At 36.9% G+C, this 17,535-nt stretch overlaps 1 protein-coding gene across 1 annotated transcript in view; it reads left to right on the forward strand.

Annotated features, from left to right (window-relative positions):
• The window catches only part of LOC133641176 (protein Daple-like), a 166,237-nt gene that overhangs the window by 80,692 nt on the left and 68,010 nt on the right, over positions 1-17,535 (forward strand). The window contains exons 7-11 of the mRNA XM_062035108.1: positions 2,199-2,342; positions 4,302-4,456; positions 5,026-5,107; positions 11,961-12,119; positions 15,829-15,975. Of these exons, the coding sequence (XP_061891092.1) occupies positions 2,199-2,342; positions 4,302-4,456; positions 5,026-5,107; positions 11,961-12,119; positions 15,829-15,975 (687 nt within the window). The remainder of the gene's footprint in view (positions 1-2,198; positions 2,343-4,301; positions 4,457-5,025; positions 5,108-11,960; positions 12,120-15,828; positions 15,976-17,535) is intronic.

A 17,535-nucleotide genomic window follows, 5' to 3' on the forward strand; every position in this document is an offset into this window, starting at 1 on the left:
TTTGTAGCATATTCAACTGAATATTTAAATATGTTGTCTTTGTAGCATATTCAACTGAATATTTAAATATGTTGTCTTTGTAGCATATTCAACTGAATATTTCAATATGTTGTCTTTGTAGCATATTCAACTGAATATTTCAATATGTTGTCTTTGTAGCATATTCAACTGAATATTTAAATATGTTGTCTTTGTAGCATATTCAACTGAATATTTCAATATGTTGTCTTTGTAGCATATTCAACTGAATATTTAAATATGTTGTCTTTGTAGCATATTCAACTGAATATTTAAATATGTTGTCTTTGTAGCATATTCAACTGAATATTTAAATATGTTGTCTTTGTAGCATATTCAACTGAATATTTAAATATGTTGTCTTTGTAGCATATTCAACTGAATATTTAAATATGTTGTCTTTGTAGCATATTCAACTGAATATTTAAATATGTTGTCTTTGTAGCATATTCAACTGAATATGGCTTGAAAAGGATTTGCAAATCATTGTATTCCGTTTATATTTACATCTAACACCATTTCCCAACTCATATGGAAACGGGGTTTGTAATATGTATCAATAAAGTAGTGCAACTTTTCTTACTAAAAATATTCTTTCCTTCTGTTTTGGCAGAAAAAAAATTTACTCATGTAATTACAAATATTAACTTAAATATTGTCTAATTATACAAAAATATATAATCAAACATTCTAATAAATACTAATAATAATGATTTCAAAGCAAGTTATCCATCAAAGTGTGCAATGTAAAAGTAGCAATAGATTTCATGGTTACATTGTGACATTTACTGTGCTTTTTACAGCACTGTAAATACTGTACTTTGTTTTACTGTAACAAACTGTGGTGCCCTTTTGCCATTTACAGTAATACACCCAAAAATCTACAGTTGTTGATTTGTGGTAAACAAAAAAATAACAACCAAAAAAACTGGCAGCTCAGGTGCCAAAATGTTACTGTACGGTAAATTGCATTCTTTTAAATTTACAGTAAAAAAAGAAAGGTCAATTTTACAGTAAAATTCTGGCAACTGAGCTGCCTTTCTTTTACCATAAAAACAGCAGTACTGTTTTTACATTTACAGTAATATACACTACATGTACAGTAATATACACTACATTCACAGTGATATACACTACATGTACAGTAATATACACTACATGTACAGTAATATACACTACATGTACAGTGATATACACTACATGTACAGTAATATACACTACATGTACAGTAATATACACTACATGTACAGTAATATACACTACATTTACAGTGATATACACTACATGTACAGTAATATACACTACATGTACAGTAATATACACTACATGTACAGTAATATACACTACATTTACAGTGATATACACTACATTTTGAGGTGAAATTATTGCAACTTACCATATTTTTTTGTACATTTAATTAAAAAAAATCTACTAATAAAATGGTGTAATAATAGAAGCGAGCCTCTGGGGCCAAACATAACTGTGATGTGGCCCTCAGTGAAAGCACTTTGACATATGAGGAAGACGTATGAGTGAAAGCACTTTGACATATGAGGAAGACGTATGAGTGACATATGAGGAAGACGTATGAGTGACATATGAGGAAGACGTATGAGTGAAAGCACTTTGACATATGAGGAAGACGTATGAGTGACATATGAGGAAGACGTATGAGTGACATATGAGGAAGACGTATGAGTGAAAGCACTTTGACATATGAGGAAGACGTATGAGTGACATATGAGGAAGACGTATGAGTGAAAGCACTTTGACATATGAGGAAGACGTATGAGTGACATATGAGGAAGACGTATGAGTGACATATGAGGAAGACTTATGAGTGAAAGCACTTTGACATATGAGGAAGACGTATGAGTGACATATGAGGAAGACGTATGAGTGACATATGAGGAAGACGTATGAGTGACATATGAGGAAGACATATGAGTGAAAGCACTTTGACATATGAGGAAGACGTATGAGTGACATATGAGGAAGACGTATGAGTGACATATGAGGAAGACGTATGAGTGACGTATGAGGAAGACGTATGAGTGACATATGAGGAAGACGTATGAGTGACGTATGAGGAAGACGTATGAGTGACATATGAGGAAGACGTATGAGTGACGTATGAGGAAGACGTATGAGTGAAAGCTCATGCTTGTCCTCACATGCAGGTGACCCACAACCAGCAGAACGTCCTTGACCTGTCATGGCTGGAGGAAGAAGCAGGACTTGCCCAGGAAGTGCTGGAGCCTTTGTCTCGCAGCATGGCCACGTCACTGCGCCACCTGGTGGAGCAGAGAGACATGGCCAGTGAGGTAAGACATTCACAACTACATGAGCTGTGAAGGCTCAAGTTCAACTGCAATGTAAGAATAGTTTGAATGTTGAAGAGTTAGAATTTCCAGGAAAACTGGAATTAGGTTTGGAAGTTGGGAAAGTGTTAGTTTGATGAGTGGAATGTTGATGTTGGAATGCTTTGAATAGCTTGAAAAATGTGGGAATTGTGCAACTTGGAAAAATGTCCCATTCATTTCAATGGGAACTTCCTGGAAATTTGAGAATTTTGGGAAAAGTGGGATTGTTAAAAGCATGAATGTCCTGAAGGAGCTGAATTGGTTGGTGTTGGAATTGTTTAAATCGGTCAAGAAATGTTGAATTAGTAACAATTCCTTAACCAACTTGGTTTTTGTCCTGACTAAGAGGAATGTTTTGACGGGGGAATGGCTGAAAAATGTAAAAGGAGTTGTCGAACTTAAGGCTGGAGATAGGTTACCAAAAACGGGAGTTCCTGGAAATGTGTTGAATGTAGAAAAATGTTAGTTAGAATGTCCAGGGTGAGTGGAATGTGTTGAAAGTGGAATGCTTTCAATGGCTTGAAGAATGTGGGAATTGTGCAACTTGGAAAAATGTCCCATTCATTTTCAATGGGGAAAATGGAAAAAAAAAAAAGGAATTATGGGAAATCTGGGAATTCTTTTTAGAATTGTGAAGTAAAGCACACAATGAATATGTTGAAGTTGGAAGAGTTGAAATCAGATGCAAAATGTGGGAGTTGTGGAACTTTGAAGAATGTTCCATTCATTTCAATGGCAATTTCAGAAGAATTGGGAAAATTATCAAAAACTTGAATGGTCTGAATAAGTAGAAATGTTTGGTGTTGACATTTTTCTAATCGGTGGAGAAATGTTGAAGTAGTAACATGTTGAAATGAGGAATGGTATTGTGGAATTACTGGAATTTTGGGAAAACCAGGAATTTTTCCAGGACAAAAAACAACTTTGTTTTTTGTCCTGATTGAGAGGAATGTTTGGACGGGGGAAAACTTGAAGTGCCTGGAAAAATGTGGAAGAAGTAGTCCTTGTCTCCTCCACGTTTATGCAAAGTAGAACCTTTGTTTATGTTTGATGATACAAGGTGTGTATCGTGTCTGCTAGGTGATAGTGGAGCTGAGCAGTTTATGTTTGATGATACAAGGTGTGTATTGTGTCTGCTAGGTGATAGTGGAGCTGAGCAGTTTATGTTTGATGATACAAGGTGTGTATTGTGTCTGCTAGGTGATAGTGGAGCTGAGCAGTTTATGTTTGATGATACAAGGTGTGTATTGTGTCTGCTAGGTGATAGTGGAGCTGAGCAGTTTATGTTTGATGATACAAGGTGTGTATTGTGCCTGCTAGTTGATAGTGGAGCTGAGCAGTTTATGTTTGATGATACAAGGTGTGTATTGTGTCTGCTAGGTGATAGTGGAGCTGAGCAGTTTATGTTTGATGATACAAGGTGTGTATTGTGTCTGCTAGTTGATAGTGGAGCTGAGCAGTTTATGTTTGATGATACAAGGTGTGTATTGTGTCTGCTAGTTGATAGTGGAGCTGAGCAGTTTATGTTTGATGATACAAGGTGTGTATTGTGTCTGCTAGGTGATAGTGGAGCTGAGCAGTTTATGTTTGATGATACAAGGTGTGTATTGTGTCTGCTAGGTGATAGTGGAGCTGAGCAGTTTATGTTTGATGATACAAGGTGTGTATCGTGTCTGCTAGTTGATAGTGGAGCTGAGCAGTTTATGTTTGATGATACAAGGTGTGTATTGTGTCTGCTAGGTGATAGTGGAGCTGAGCAGTTTATGTTTGATGATACAAGGTGTGTATTGTGTCTGCTAGGTGATAGTGGAGCTGAGCAGTTTATGTTTGATGATACAAGGTGTGTATTGTGTCTGCTAGGTGATAGTGGAGCTGAGCAGTTTATGTTTGATGATACAAGGTGTGTATTGTGTCTGCTAGGTGATAGTGGAGCTGAGCAGTGAGAGAGACTACATGGAGAGAGCAGACCTGCAGGTGAACAATGGAGGATCATCCTTGACCAAAGAAGAGAAGCAGCATCTGTCCGTGGAGTTAGCTGACACCAAGGCCAAACTTCGCAGATCCAGACAAGAACTGTGAGTCTTGTACGCTACTAGACTTCTTGTGAGTCTTGTACGCTACTAGACTTCTTGTGAGTCTTGTACGCTACTAGACTTCTTGTGAGTCTTGTACGCTACTAGACTTCTTGTGAGTCTTGTACGCTACTAGACTTCTTGTGAGTCTTGTACGCTACTAGACTTCTTGTGAGTCTTGTACGCTACTAGACTTCTTGTGAGTCTTGTACGCTACTAGACTTCTTGTGAGTCTTGTACGCTACTAGACTTCTTGTGAGTCTTGTACGCTACTAGACTTCTTGTGAGTCTTGTACGCTACTAGACTTCTTGTGAGTCTTGTACGCTACTAGACTTCTTGTGAGTCTTGTACGCTACTAGACTTCTTGTGAGTCTTGTACGCTACTAGACTTCTTGTGAGTCTTGTACGCTACTAGACTTCTTGTGAGTCTTGTACGCTGCTAGACTTCTTGTGAGTCTTGTACGCTACTAGACTTCTTGTGAGTCTTGTACGCTACTAGACTTCTTGTGAGTCTTGTACGCTACTAGACTTCTTTCAAGGTGACCAGGCATGAGCAACTTCCTGTCTGCAGGGAGGAGAAGACGGAGCACTTAATGGATTCCAGACATGAGGTGGAGCGTCAAGATCAGGAGCTCCAAAGACTTAAACAAGAGGTCAACTTCACACTACTTTGTCATCATTTTACAACTAGATAGATGCTTGTTGAACATCAATCACATGCTTTCAAGTAGCTGTGCAGACACTCTCCATATTAGACACTCTCCATATTAGACACTCTCCATATTAGACACTCTCCATATTAGACACTCTCCATATTAGACACTCTTCATATTAGACACTTTCCATATTACACACTCTCCATATTAGACACTCTCCATATTAGACACTCTCCATATTAGACACTCTCCATATTAGACACTCTCCATATTAGACACTCTCCATATTAGACACTCTCCATATTAGACACTCTCCATATTAGACACTCTCCATATTAGACACTTTCCATATTAGACACTCTCCATATTACACACTCTCCATATTAGACACTCTCCATATTACACACTCTCCATATTACACACTCTCCATATTAGACACTCTCCATATTAGACACTCTCCATATTAGACACTCTCCATATTACACACTCTCCATATTAGACACTCTCCATATTAGACACTCTCCATATTAGACACTCTCCATATTACACACTCTCCATATTAGACACTCTCCATATTACACACTCTCTATATTAGACACTCTCCATATTAGACACTCTCCATATTACACACTCTCCATATTACACACTCTCCATATTAGACACTCTCCATATTACACACTCTCCATATGACACACTCTCCATATTAGACACTCTCCATATTAGACACTCTCCATATTACACACTCTCCATATTAGACACTCTCCATATTAGACACTCTCCATATTAGACACTCTCCATATTACACACTCTCCATATTACACACTCTCCATATTAGACACTCTCCATATTACACACTCTCCATATTAGACACTCTCCATATTAGACACTCTCCATATTACACACTCTCCATATTAGACACTCTCCATATTACACACTCTCCATATTAGACACTCTCCATATGACACACTCTCCATATTAGACACTCTCCATATTAGACACTCTCCATATTACACACTCTCCATATTACACACTCTCCATATTACACACTCTCCATATTAGACACTCTCCATATTAGACACTCTCCATATTAGACACTCTCCATATTACACACTCTCCATATTAGACACTCTCCATATTAGACACTCTCCATATTACACACTCTCCATATTACACACTCTCCATATTACACACTCTCCATATTAGACACTCTCCATATTACACACTCCATATTAGACACTCTCCATATTACACACTCTCCATATTAGACACTCTCCATATTACACACTCTCCATATTACACACTCTCCATATTAGACACTCTCCATATTAGACACTCTCCATATTAGACACTCTCCATATTAGACACTCTCCATATTAGACACTCTCCATATTAGACACTCTCCATATTAGACACTCTCCATATTACACACTCTCCATATTAGACACTCTCCATATTACACACTCTCCATATTAGACACTCTCCATATTACACACTCTCCATATTAGACACTCTCCATATTAGACACTCTCCATATTAGACACTCTCCATATTACACACTCTCCATATTAGACACTCTCCATATTAGACACTCTCCATATTAGACACTCTCCATATTACACACTCTCCATATTAGACACTCTCCATATTACACACTCTCTATATTAGACACTCTCCATATTAGACACTCTCCATATTACACACTCTCCATATTACACACTCTCCATATTAGACACTCTCCATATTACACACTCTCCATATGACACACTCTCCATATTAGACACTCTCCATATTAGACACTCTCCATATTACACACTCTCCATATTAGACACTCTCCATATTAGACACTCTCCATATTAGACACTCTCCATATTACACACTCTCCATATTAGACACTCTCCATATTAGACACTCTCCATATTAGACACTCTCCATATTAGACACTCTCCATATTACACACTCTCCATATTACACACTCTCCATATTACACACTCTCCATATTAGACACTCTCCATATTACACACTCTCCATATTAGACACTCTCCATATTACACACTCTCCATATTACACACTCTCCATATTAGACACTCTCCATATTACACACTCTCCATATTAGACACTCTCCATATGACACACTCTCCATATTAGACACTCTCCATATTAGACACTCCCCATATTACACACTCTCCATATTACACACTCTCCATATTACACACTCTCCATATTAGACACTCTCCATATTAGACACTCTCCATATTAGACACTCTCCATATTACACACTCTCCATATTAGACACTCTCCATATTATACACTCTCCATATTACACACTCTCCATATTACACACTCTCCATATTAGACACTCTCCATATTAGACACTCTCCATATTAGACACTCTCCATATTACACACTCTCCATATTAGACACTCTCCATATTACACACTCTCTATATTAGACACTCTCCATATTAGACACTCTCCATATTACACACTCTCCATATTACACACTCTCCATATTAGACACTCTCCATATTACACACTCTCCATATGACACACTCTCCATATTAGACACTCTCCATATTAGACACTCTCCATATTACACACTCTCCATATTAGACACTCTCCATATTAGACACTCTCCATATTAGACACTCTCCATATTACACACTCTCCATATTAGACACTCTCCATATTAGACACTCTCCATATTAGACACTCTCCATATTAGACACTCTCCATATTACACACTCTCCATATTACACACTCTCCATATTACACACTCTCCATATTAGACACTCTCCATATTACACACTCTCCATATTAGACACTCTCCATATTACACACTCTCCATATTACACACTCTCCATATTAGACACTCTCCATATTACACACTCTCCATATTAGACACTCTCCATATGACACACTCTCCATATTAGACACTCTCCATATTAGACACTCTCCATATTACACACTCTCCATATTACACACTCTCCATATTACACACTCTCCATATTAGACACTCTCCATATTAGACACTCTCCATATTAGACACTCTCCATATTACACACTCTCCATATTAGACACTCTCCATATTAGACACTCTCCATATTACACACTCTCCATATTACACACTCTCCATATTACACACTCTCCATATTAGACACTCTCCATATTACACACTCTCCATATTAGACACTCTCCATATTACACACTCTCCATATTACACACTCTCCATATTAGACACTCTCCATATTACACACTCTCCATATTAGACACTCTCCATATGACACACTCTCCATATTAGACACTCTCCATATTAGACACTCTCCATATTAGACACTCTCCATATTACACACTCTCCATATTACACACTCTCCATATTATACACTCTCCATATTAGACACTCTCCATATTACACACTCTCCATATTAGACACTCTCCATATTAGACACTCTCCATATTAGACACTCTCCATATTACACACTCTCCATATTAGACACTCTCCACATTAGACACTCTCCATATTACACACTCTCCATATTAGACACTCTCCATATTAGACACTCTCCATATTAGACATTCTCCATATTAGACACTCTCCATATTACACACTCTCCATATTAGACACTCTCCATATTAGACACTCTCCATATTACACACTCTCCATATTACACACTCTCCATATTAGACACTCTCCATATTAGACACTCTCCATATTACACACTCTCCATATTAGACACTCTCCATATTAGACACTCTCCATATTCGACACTCTCCATATTCGACACTCTCCATATTCGACACTCTCCATATTAGACATTCTCCATATTAGACATTCTCCATATTAGACACTCTCCATATTAGACACTCTCCATATTAGACACTCTCCATATTACACACTCTCCATATTACACACTCTCCATATTAGACACTCTCCATATTAGACACTCTCCATATTACACACTCTCCATATTACACACTCTCCATATTAGACACTCTCCATATTAGACACTCTCCATATTACACACTCTCCATATTAGACACTCTCCATATTAGACACTCTCCATATTAGACACTCTCCATATTAGACACTCTCCATATTAGACACTCTCCATATTACACACTCTCCATATTACACACTCTCCATATTAGACACTCTCCATATTAGACACTCTCCATATTAGACACTCTCCATATTAGACACTCTCCATATTAGACACTCTCCATATTACACACTCTCCATATTACACACTCTCCATATTAGACACTCTCCATATTAGACACTCTCCATATTACACACTCTCCATATTACACACTCTCCATATTAGACACTCTCCATATTACACACTCTCCATATTACACACTCTCCATATTAGACACTCTCCATATTAGACACTCTCCATATTACACACTCTCCATATTAGACACTCTCCATATTAGACACTCTCCATATTACACACTCTCCATATTACACACTCTCCATATTAGACACTCTCCATATTAGACACTCTCCATATTAGACACTCTCCATATTAGACATTCTCCATATTACACACTCTCCATATTAGACACTCCATATTAGACACTCTCCATATTAGACATTCTCCATATTAGACACTCTCCATATTAGACACTCTCCATATTGACAGCAGACCACATTTAACATGACTTTCCCACATAGGTGCACTGGGACAAAAATGGAGCTCTTTGGATGTTTTTGTTGGGGGTAAAAAGATTCAAATGTACTTACTGTATGTACACTTAAAGGGAACCCAAAATCTTAGGGGAGTTTTTTTTCCATATATTAGCCAAACTGGACTATAAGCCACACATTTGTTATTTACAGAGAAAGATTCTGTAAATGTTTATTTACATACCTTAATTGTTTACAAATGGTGTCTGTAACATGGCAGTAAAATGGCTGATCAAACAAAACAGAAGTCATAGTCATGGAGCCACTAGCTTCGCAAGCTAGCTCTCCAATCAGCTAAACAGACTCAATAACTCCACGCTGACGTTTTGCTGAATTTACTGAGGACTAGGGATGATGTTTGATAAGAAATTATCGAGTCCGAGCCCATTATCGAATCCTCTTATCGAACCGATTCCTTATCGATTCTCTTATTGAATCCAGATAGGTTGGAAAAAACACAATATTTGGTTTAACAAAAGCTCACTTTTATTTTATAAGAAAAAAATAAAATAAATAAATAAATATTGACTGTTACCCCCCTAAAAAAAAAGTTTTAATATATATTGACTGTTACCCAAATTATATTAAGTGGGATTTTTCAGAAAAACAAATATATACAATAACACAAAAACAACCTGTCTCTGTGATCACTATAGGTGTATAAATAATAATACAGTGTTAAATAAAATCAGTCCCTTGGACACAAAACTGAAAATAATACAGCTCTCCAAAAAGTGCACTTCTGCTGCTATTGGAACATACTAACTACACACAGAGGCAGACAGCTAACAAACAATCCAAGACGTCTAATAAAGTTCCAAAGCAGATTAATCCATTTAGGCTCTTTATTGTTGTTGATCTGGCTTTGTCTTTTTCTATCTTTACTTTTGTCTTGCACTGGACTGTTTTTTTTTATTTTAAACTGAAATACACACAATGACAAATGTATAAGCTATGTGATTCAATTAACATACTGAAATATAATACACAATATGTAAATATTAGCTTCACACAAATATACAGTACTATCATCAAGCAAATACTTCTGAGTGTTGAAACTATTTTGATGGTGGAAATACACGACTGGCAGCCATTTTAAGTCCTCAAAACCTCCATTGAAACTGTGCACAAAAATAGTTTTTCAATAAACATCTTACTATCAAATGTAACCACTTTCCACCTTAATATTGAGTTACATAAACAAGTTAAACAGTTTACTTACAGACTTATCTTTTCCAAGGCTTGTAAGAGCTAACACAACTTGTCTACTTCTCAATTGTCTCATGAATTGAACTGACATCGTCAACCCGGAAGTGCCCAAACTAATGACGTGTAGTATTTTCCTATCGCCACAAGGTGTCAGTAAGAGTCTACAATCAAATGGGCATAACATTGCCGTCCCACAGGGCATTTCCTGTGGGAAGGGATTCGTTCCCAGGGATTCGAACAAAGAACCAACTCTTTTTCTTTACTATAGTGGCCTCGATAGCGGGAACCGGTTTTCAAAAAGGGATTCGAGTCCATGGAATCGGTTCTTTTCTTATCGAACAACCGGGAGAATCGGTTTCGAACATCATCCCTACTGAGGAATTAGTGAAAGTGAAACAATACAAAAAGAATGTTGTTGTAAGTCAATAATACTAACACAGACACTCGTAAACATCTTAGCATATTAGCTAACGAAGCTAGCTTGATTACATTACGATAGCACGCACAAATATGCATGGAAACACTCCTACAGACATCACACATTGTTGTAGTTATATTGTAAAACTTACTTTGAGTGATGAATGGAGAATCCATACGAGTAGAAACGCTATGGAAGGCTAGAAGAGCAGACTGTAGAAGGGCAATGTAGCACCTTCAGTGAGCAATCTTGTCCAAAAGATGGTGCTGTAGCACAAACAATAACAAACATATTCAGTGTGTTTGCTGATTTCAAAAAAGCAAAACATTGACATTATGGAAGAATCCATAAAGTAGCAACATACTTTTGAAGCCTTAGGGTTGAAAGTGTAGAGAACATGTGACAAGACAACATGATGTGGAATATGCTGGATGCAGGTTGTTGACGGCTGAATATATTCTTACCTGGGATCAGATGGACAAATACAACAGTGCTTTAGTTGCCATGACGATGACATCATGTGTGTGTGTGACCTAGAACCAGTCACTGTCCTGCGAGGCTCGCTCAGTGCGGCTTTATCGGGACGAAGTGGACTCTTTGCGGGAGAAAGGTGCCCGGGTGGAGCGACTGGAAACAGAGCTGAGTCGATGTAAGGAGAAGCTGAATGATGTTCACTTCTACAAGGCCAGGATGGAGGTAAACTCACTTTGACTCTACTTATGTCTTATGTTACTTCTACAAGGCCAGGATGGAGGTAAACTCACTTTGACTCTACTTATGTGTAGCTACTGTACAACACATCAAACATCTCAATGTCAGCACCTTAGTGTTATGGCCATTTGTAGCCTGCACTTTATATACCTGCTAGGGTTGTACGCTACACCGCTACTAGTATAGTACCGCCCTACTAATTCAGCATATTCTCTACTCTACTCTGTTTGGAAACTACCGGTCCAATGCTGCTTTTTGGAGCAGAGGAGCATGTTGGGCAGCGCACACACACAGAGTACTTACAAGCAGACACAGTGTGTAGACAGAAAAGCAGAGTAGCATGTTGGGCAGCGCACACACACAGAGTACTTACAAGCAGACACAGTGTGTAGACAGAAAAGCAGAGGAGCATGTTGGGCAGCGCACACACACAGAGTACTTACAAGCAGACACAGTGTGTAGACAGAAAAGCAGAGTAGCATGTTGGGCAGCGCACACACACAGAGTACTTACAAGCAGACACAGTGTGTAGACAGAAAAGGGAGAATGTTGGTGTAAAAAGTCCAGATAAAGGTGAAGTTATAACACTGAAACACCCTCAGGAAGAGCTGCTTTAACACATGGCTAACATCCATCCACAGTGTTTTAGCTACTTCTAAATCACTAATCCTGGTCTCCATGGCTACAAATAAAGTATGTTTCTTACAAGTAACATTATCACTGGAGGAGGAGGAATAGCTAAACATGCTTCACTACACAGCGTAGGAGGATACAATAGCTCACCACCGTCACAATGTCAACAAATGCCATGGGTGGATCTACACCTGACATCCACTGTAATGATACCAAGTACCGTATTTTTCGGAGTATAAGTCGCTCCGGAGTATAAGTCGCACTGACTGAAAATGCATAATAAAGAAGGAAAAAAACATATATAAGTGGCACTGGAGTATAAGTCGCATTTTTTGTGGAAATGTATTTGCTAAAAGCCAACAGTAATAATAGACATTTGAAAGGCAATTTAAAATGTGTAAAGAATAGTGAACAACAGGCTGAATAAGTGTACGTTATATGAGGCATAAATAACCAACTGCTATGTTAACCTCACATATTATGGTAAGAGTCATTCAAATAACTATAACATATAGAACATGCTATACGTTTACTGTCACTCCTAATCGCTAAATCCCATCAAATCTTATACGTCTAGTCTCTTACGTGAATGACATCAATAATATTATTTCATATTTTACACTAATGTGTTCATCATTTCACACATAAGTCGCTCCTGAGTATAAGTCGCACCCAAACTAGGAAAAAAACTGCCACTTATAGTCCGAAAAATACGGTACTTATTTTTTATCGTCACAAAACCTTTTTGCCTTTTAAAAAAAAGTATATCATGTTTATAAAGTCAGTAAATATGTCCCTGGACACATGAGGACTTTGAATATGACCAATGTATGATCCTGTAACTACTTGGTATCACATCCATACCTAAATGTGTGGTATCATCCACAACTAATGTCAAGTATCAAAGAAGAGAAGAATAAGTGATTATTACATTTGAACAGAAGTGTAGATAGAACATGTTAAAAGAGAAAATAAGCAGATATTAACAGTAAATGAACAAGTAGATTAATAATGCATTTTTACAGTTTGTCCCTCATAATGTGTATAAAATAATAGGTGTATAAATGACACAATATGTTACTGCATAGACTAATTAGGAGTCTTTGTTTGTTTACTTACTACTAAAAGACAAGTTCAACATTTTATTGAAGGACTAAATGACAATAATAAACATATGTTTCATGTACACTAACATTTGTTGTTACCATAAAGCATACTTGCCAACCTTGAGACCTCCGATACCGGGGGGTGGGGGGTGAGGGTGGGGGGGGTGGTCGGGGGTGGGGCGGGGCGTGGTTGGGGATGTGGTTAAGAGGGGAATATATTTAAGCTAGAATTCACCAACTCAAGTATTTCATATATATATACCTGTATATATATATATATATATGAAATACTTGACTTTCAGTGAATTCTAGCTATATATATATATTTATTTTATTATACATATAAATAAAAGAAATACTTGAATTTCAGTGTTCTGGAGGCTATCCAGTAGATGGCAGTATTGTCCTGTTTAAGAGTGTCACAACATTGCTGTTTACGGCAGACGAACTGCTTTACGGTAGACTAAACGTGACGTGTGTTGTTAGCGCGCTGGGAGGACGTTAATGAAAGTGCCTAACAATAAACCCACATGAGAAACCAAGAACTCGCCCTCCATCATTCTACAGTTATGACGTCATTGGGTAGGCAAGCTGTTCATATTGTGGGAAAGCGGACGTGAGAACAGGCTGTCCCCACTCAGGTCCGCATTGAGCTGGAGGGGGCGTGGCCTCCTGCTCCGGCTGAATACCGGGAGTTTGTCGGGAGAAAATTTCTGCCGGGAGGTTATCGGGAGAGGCGCTGAATACCGGGAGTCTCCCGGTAAAAACGGGAGGGTTGGCAAGTATGCAATAAAGACAATAATGACATTTTTTGCGGTCCTCTTTATTTAGAAAAGTATCGTAAGGTATTGAAATACATTTTGGTAGCGGTACCAAAATATTGATATGGGGAGCACATAAATACATAGAGTGTTCCCTCGCTACAAGGTGGTTCACTTTACACGGCCTCGCTGTTACACTGATGTGTGTGTGTGTGTGTGTGTGTGTCATTGTTTTACAGTGTTGCATGCTTTTTGGTCTTTTTTTTTTACAGTGTATAAATGCACATTGTGTTCTGCGTCCTGATGGGCTAAGGGACTGTAGACCTTTGTCAATCCATCTTTTTCTTGCCATGTGTCCTGTACAGCAGTGGTCCCCAACCACCGGGCTGCGGACCAATTGGTACCGGGCCGCGTAAGAAATTTTATTTAAAAAAAACCAAAAAAACAAAACAAAACATTTTATTTTATTTTATTTTTTTTATTAAATCAACATAAAAAACACAATATATACATTACAAAACAATATAGATCAATACAGTCTGCAGGGATACAGTCCGTAAGCACACATGATTGTATTTCTTTATGAAAAAAAAAAGAAAAAAAACCCCTCCCCCCCCGGTTTTTCAAGCGTTGACCGGTCCCCAGCTACAAAAAGGTTGGGGACCACTGCTGTACAGTACAGAATGTATACTGTGGTGGGGGATATCATCTGAACAAGTTTTTAATATGGATGAGACATGCTTATTTTGGAAACCAATGCCTTCTCGCACCTTTATAATGCAGGACGAAGCCAAAAGTGCAGGATTTAAGACCCAAAAAGATGGTGTGACTCTGGTTTTGTGTGGAAATGCTGCAGGCTTTGTGATAAAACCCAGGCTTATTTATAGGTCAAAAAGACAGGTTTTGATCTTTGATTTCATTCGTTAATACAGTAGTGTACTGTACTTATTTCTTGAAATCCACAAAGGTTATGTGGTAATTATGTATTTGGATAATCAGGGAATTATTCATTCATTGAGAAAAATGTTTTATATGTAGTCAACTATCTTGGATTGCTTTTTAAAGAGTGTAGTTACCTTACTGGATTGTGGAAAGGTGAACCCTCAATATTCTATTTGATTAATGATGAACTTTTCCCAAATATAAAACTATCAAAAAGTATTTCTTTGACAAGTGTTGACATTTGTCCTTCAGGAGCTCCGTGAGGACAACCTGACTCTGCTGGAGACCAAGATGTTGTTGGAGGAGCAGCTGGCCGCCTCCAGGGGGCGCTGTGACAAAGTGCACACCTTGGAGAAGGACAACCTGCTGCTGCAGGCCAAAATACACCACTTGGAAATGGTACTGCACTCATAATTATACATCAATATAACAATGTCAACAACACAACATAATGATACATCAATATGACAACAACAATGTCATAATGTCAACAACACAACATAATGATACATCAATATGACAATAACAATGTCATAATGTCAACAACACAACATAATTATACATCAATATGACAACAACAATGTCATAATGTCAACAACACAACATAATGATACATCAATATGACAATAACAATGTCATAATGTCAACAACACAACATAATTATACATCAATATGACAATAACAATGTCATAATGTCAACAACACAACATAATGATACATCAATATGACAATAACAATGTCATAATGTCAACAACACAACATAATGATACATCAATATGACAATAACAATGTCATAATGTCAACAACACAACATAATGATACATCAATATGACAATAACAATGTCATAATGTCAACAACACAACATAATGATACATCAATATGACAATAACAATGTCATAATGTCAACAACACAACATAATTATACATCAATATGACAATAACAATGTCATAATGTCAACAACACAACATAATGATACATCAATATGACAATAACAATGTCATAATGTCAACAACACAACATAATGATACATCAATATGACAATAACAATGTCATAATGTCAACAACACAACATAATTATACATCAATATGACAATAACAATGTCATAATGTCAACAACACAACATAATTATACATCAATATGACAACAACAATGTCATAATGTCAACAACACAACATAATGATACATCAATATGACAATAACAATGTCATAATGTCAACAACACAACATAATGATACATCAATATGACAATAACAATGTCATAATGTCAACAACACAACATAATTATACATCAATATGACAATAACAATGTCATAATGTCAACAACACAACATAATGATACATCAATATGACAATAACAATGTCATAATGTCAACAACACAACATAATGATACATCAATATGACAATAACAATGTCATAATGTCAACAACACAACATAATTATACATCAATATGACAATAACAATGTCATAATGTCAACAACACAACATAATGATACATCAATATGACAATAACAATGTCATAATGTCAACAACACAACATAATGATACATCAATATGACAATAACAATGTCATAATGTCAACAACACAACATAATTATACATCAATATGACAATAACAATGTCATAATGTCAACAACACAACATAATTATACATCAATATGACAACAACAATGTCATAATGTCAACAACACAACATAATTATACATCAATATGACAATAACAATGTCATAATGTCAACAACACAACATAATGATACATCAATATGACAATAACAATGTCATAATGTCAACAACACAACATAATTATACATCAATATGACAATAACAATGTCATAATGTCAACAACACAACATAATTATACATCAATATGACAATAACAATGTCATAATGTCAACAACACAACATAATGATACATCAATATGACAATAACAATGTCATAATGTCAACAACACAACATA

Source organism: Entelurus aequoreus, linkage group LG23, assembly GCF_033978785.1.
Source record: "Entelurus aequoreus isolate RoL-2023_Sb linkage group LG23, RoL_Eaeq_v1.1, whole genome shotgun sequence".
Classification (NCBI taxonomy): domain Eukaryota; kingdom Metazoa; phylum Chordata; class Actinopteri; order Syngnathiformes; family Syngnathidae; genus Entelurus; species Entelurus aequoreus.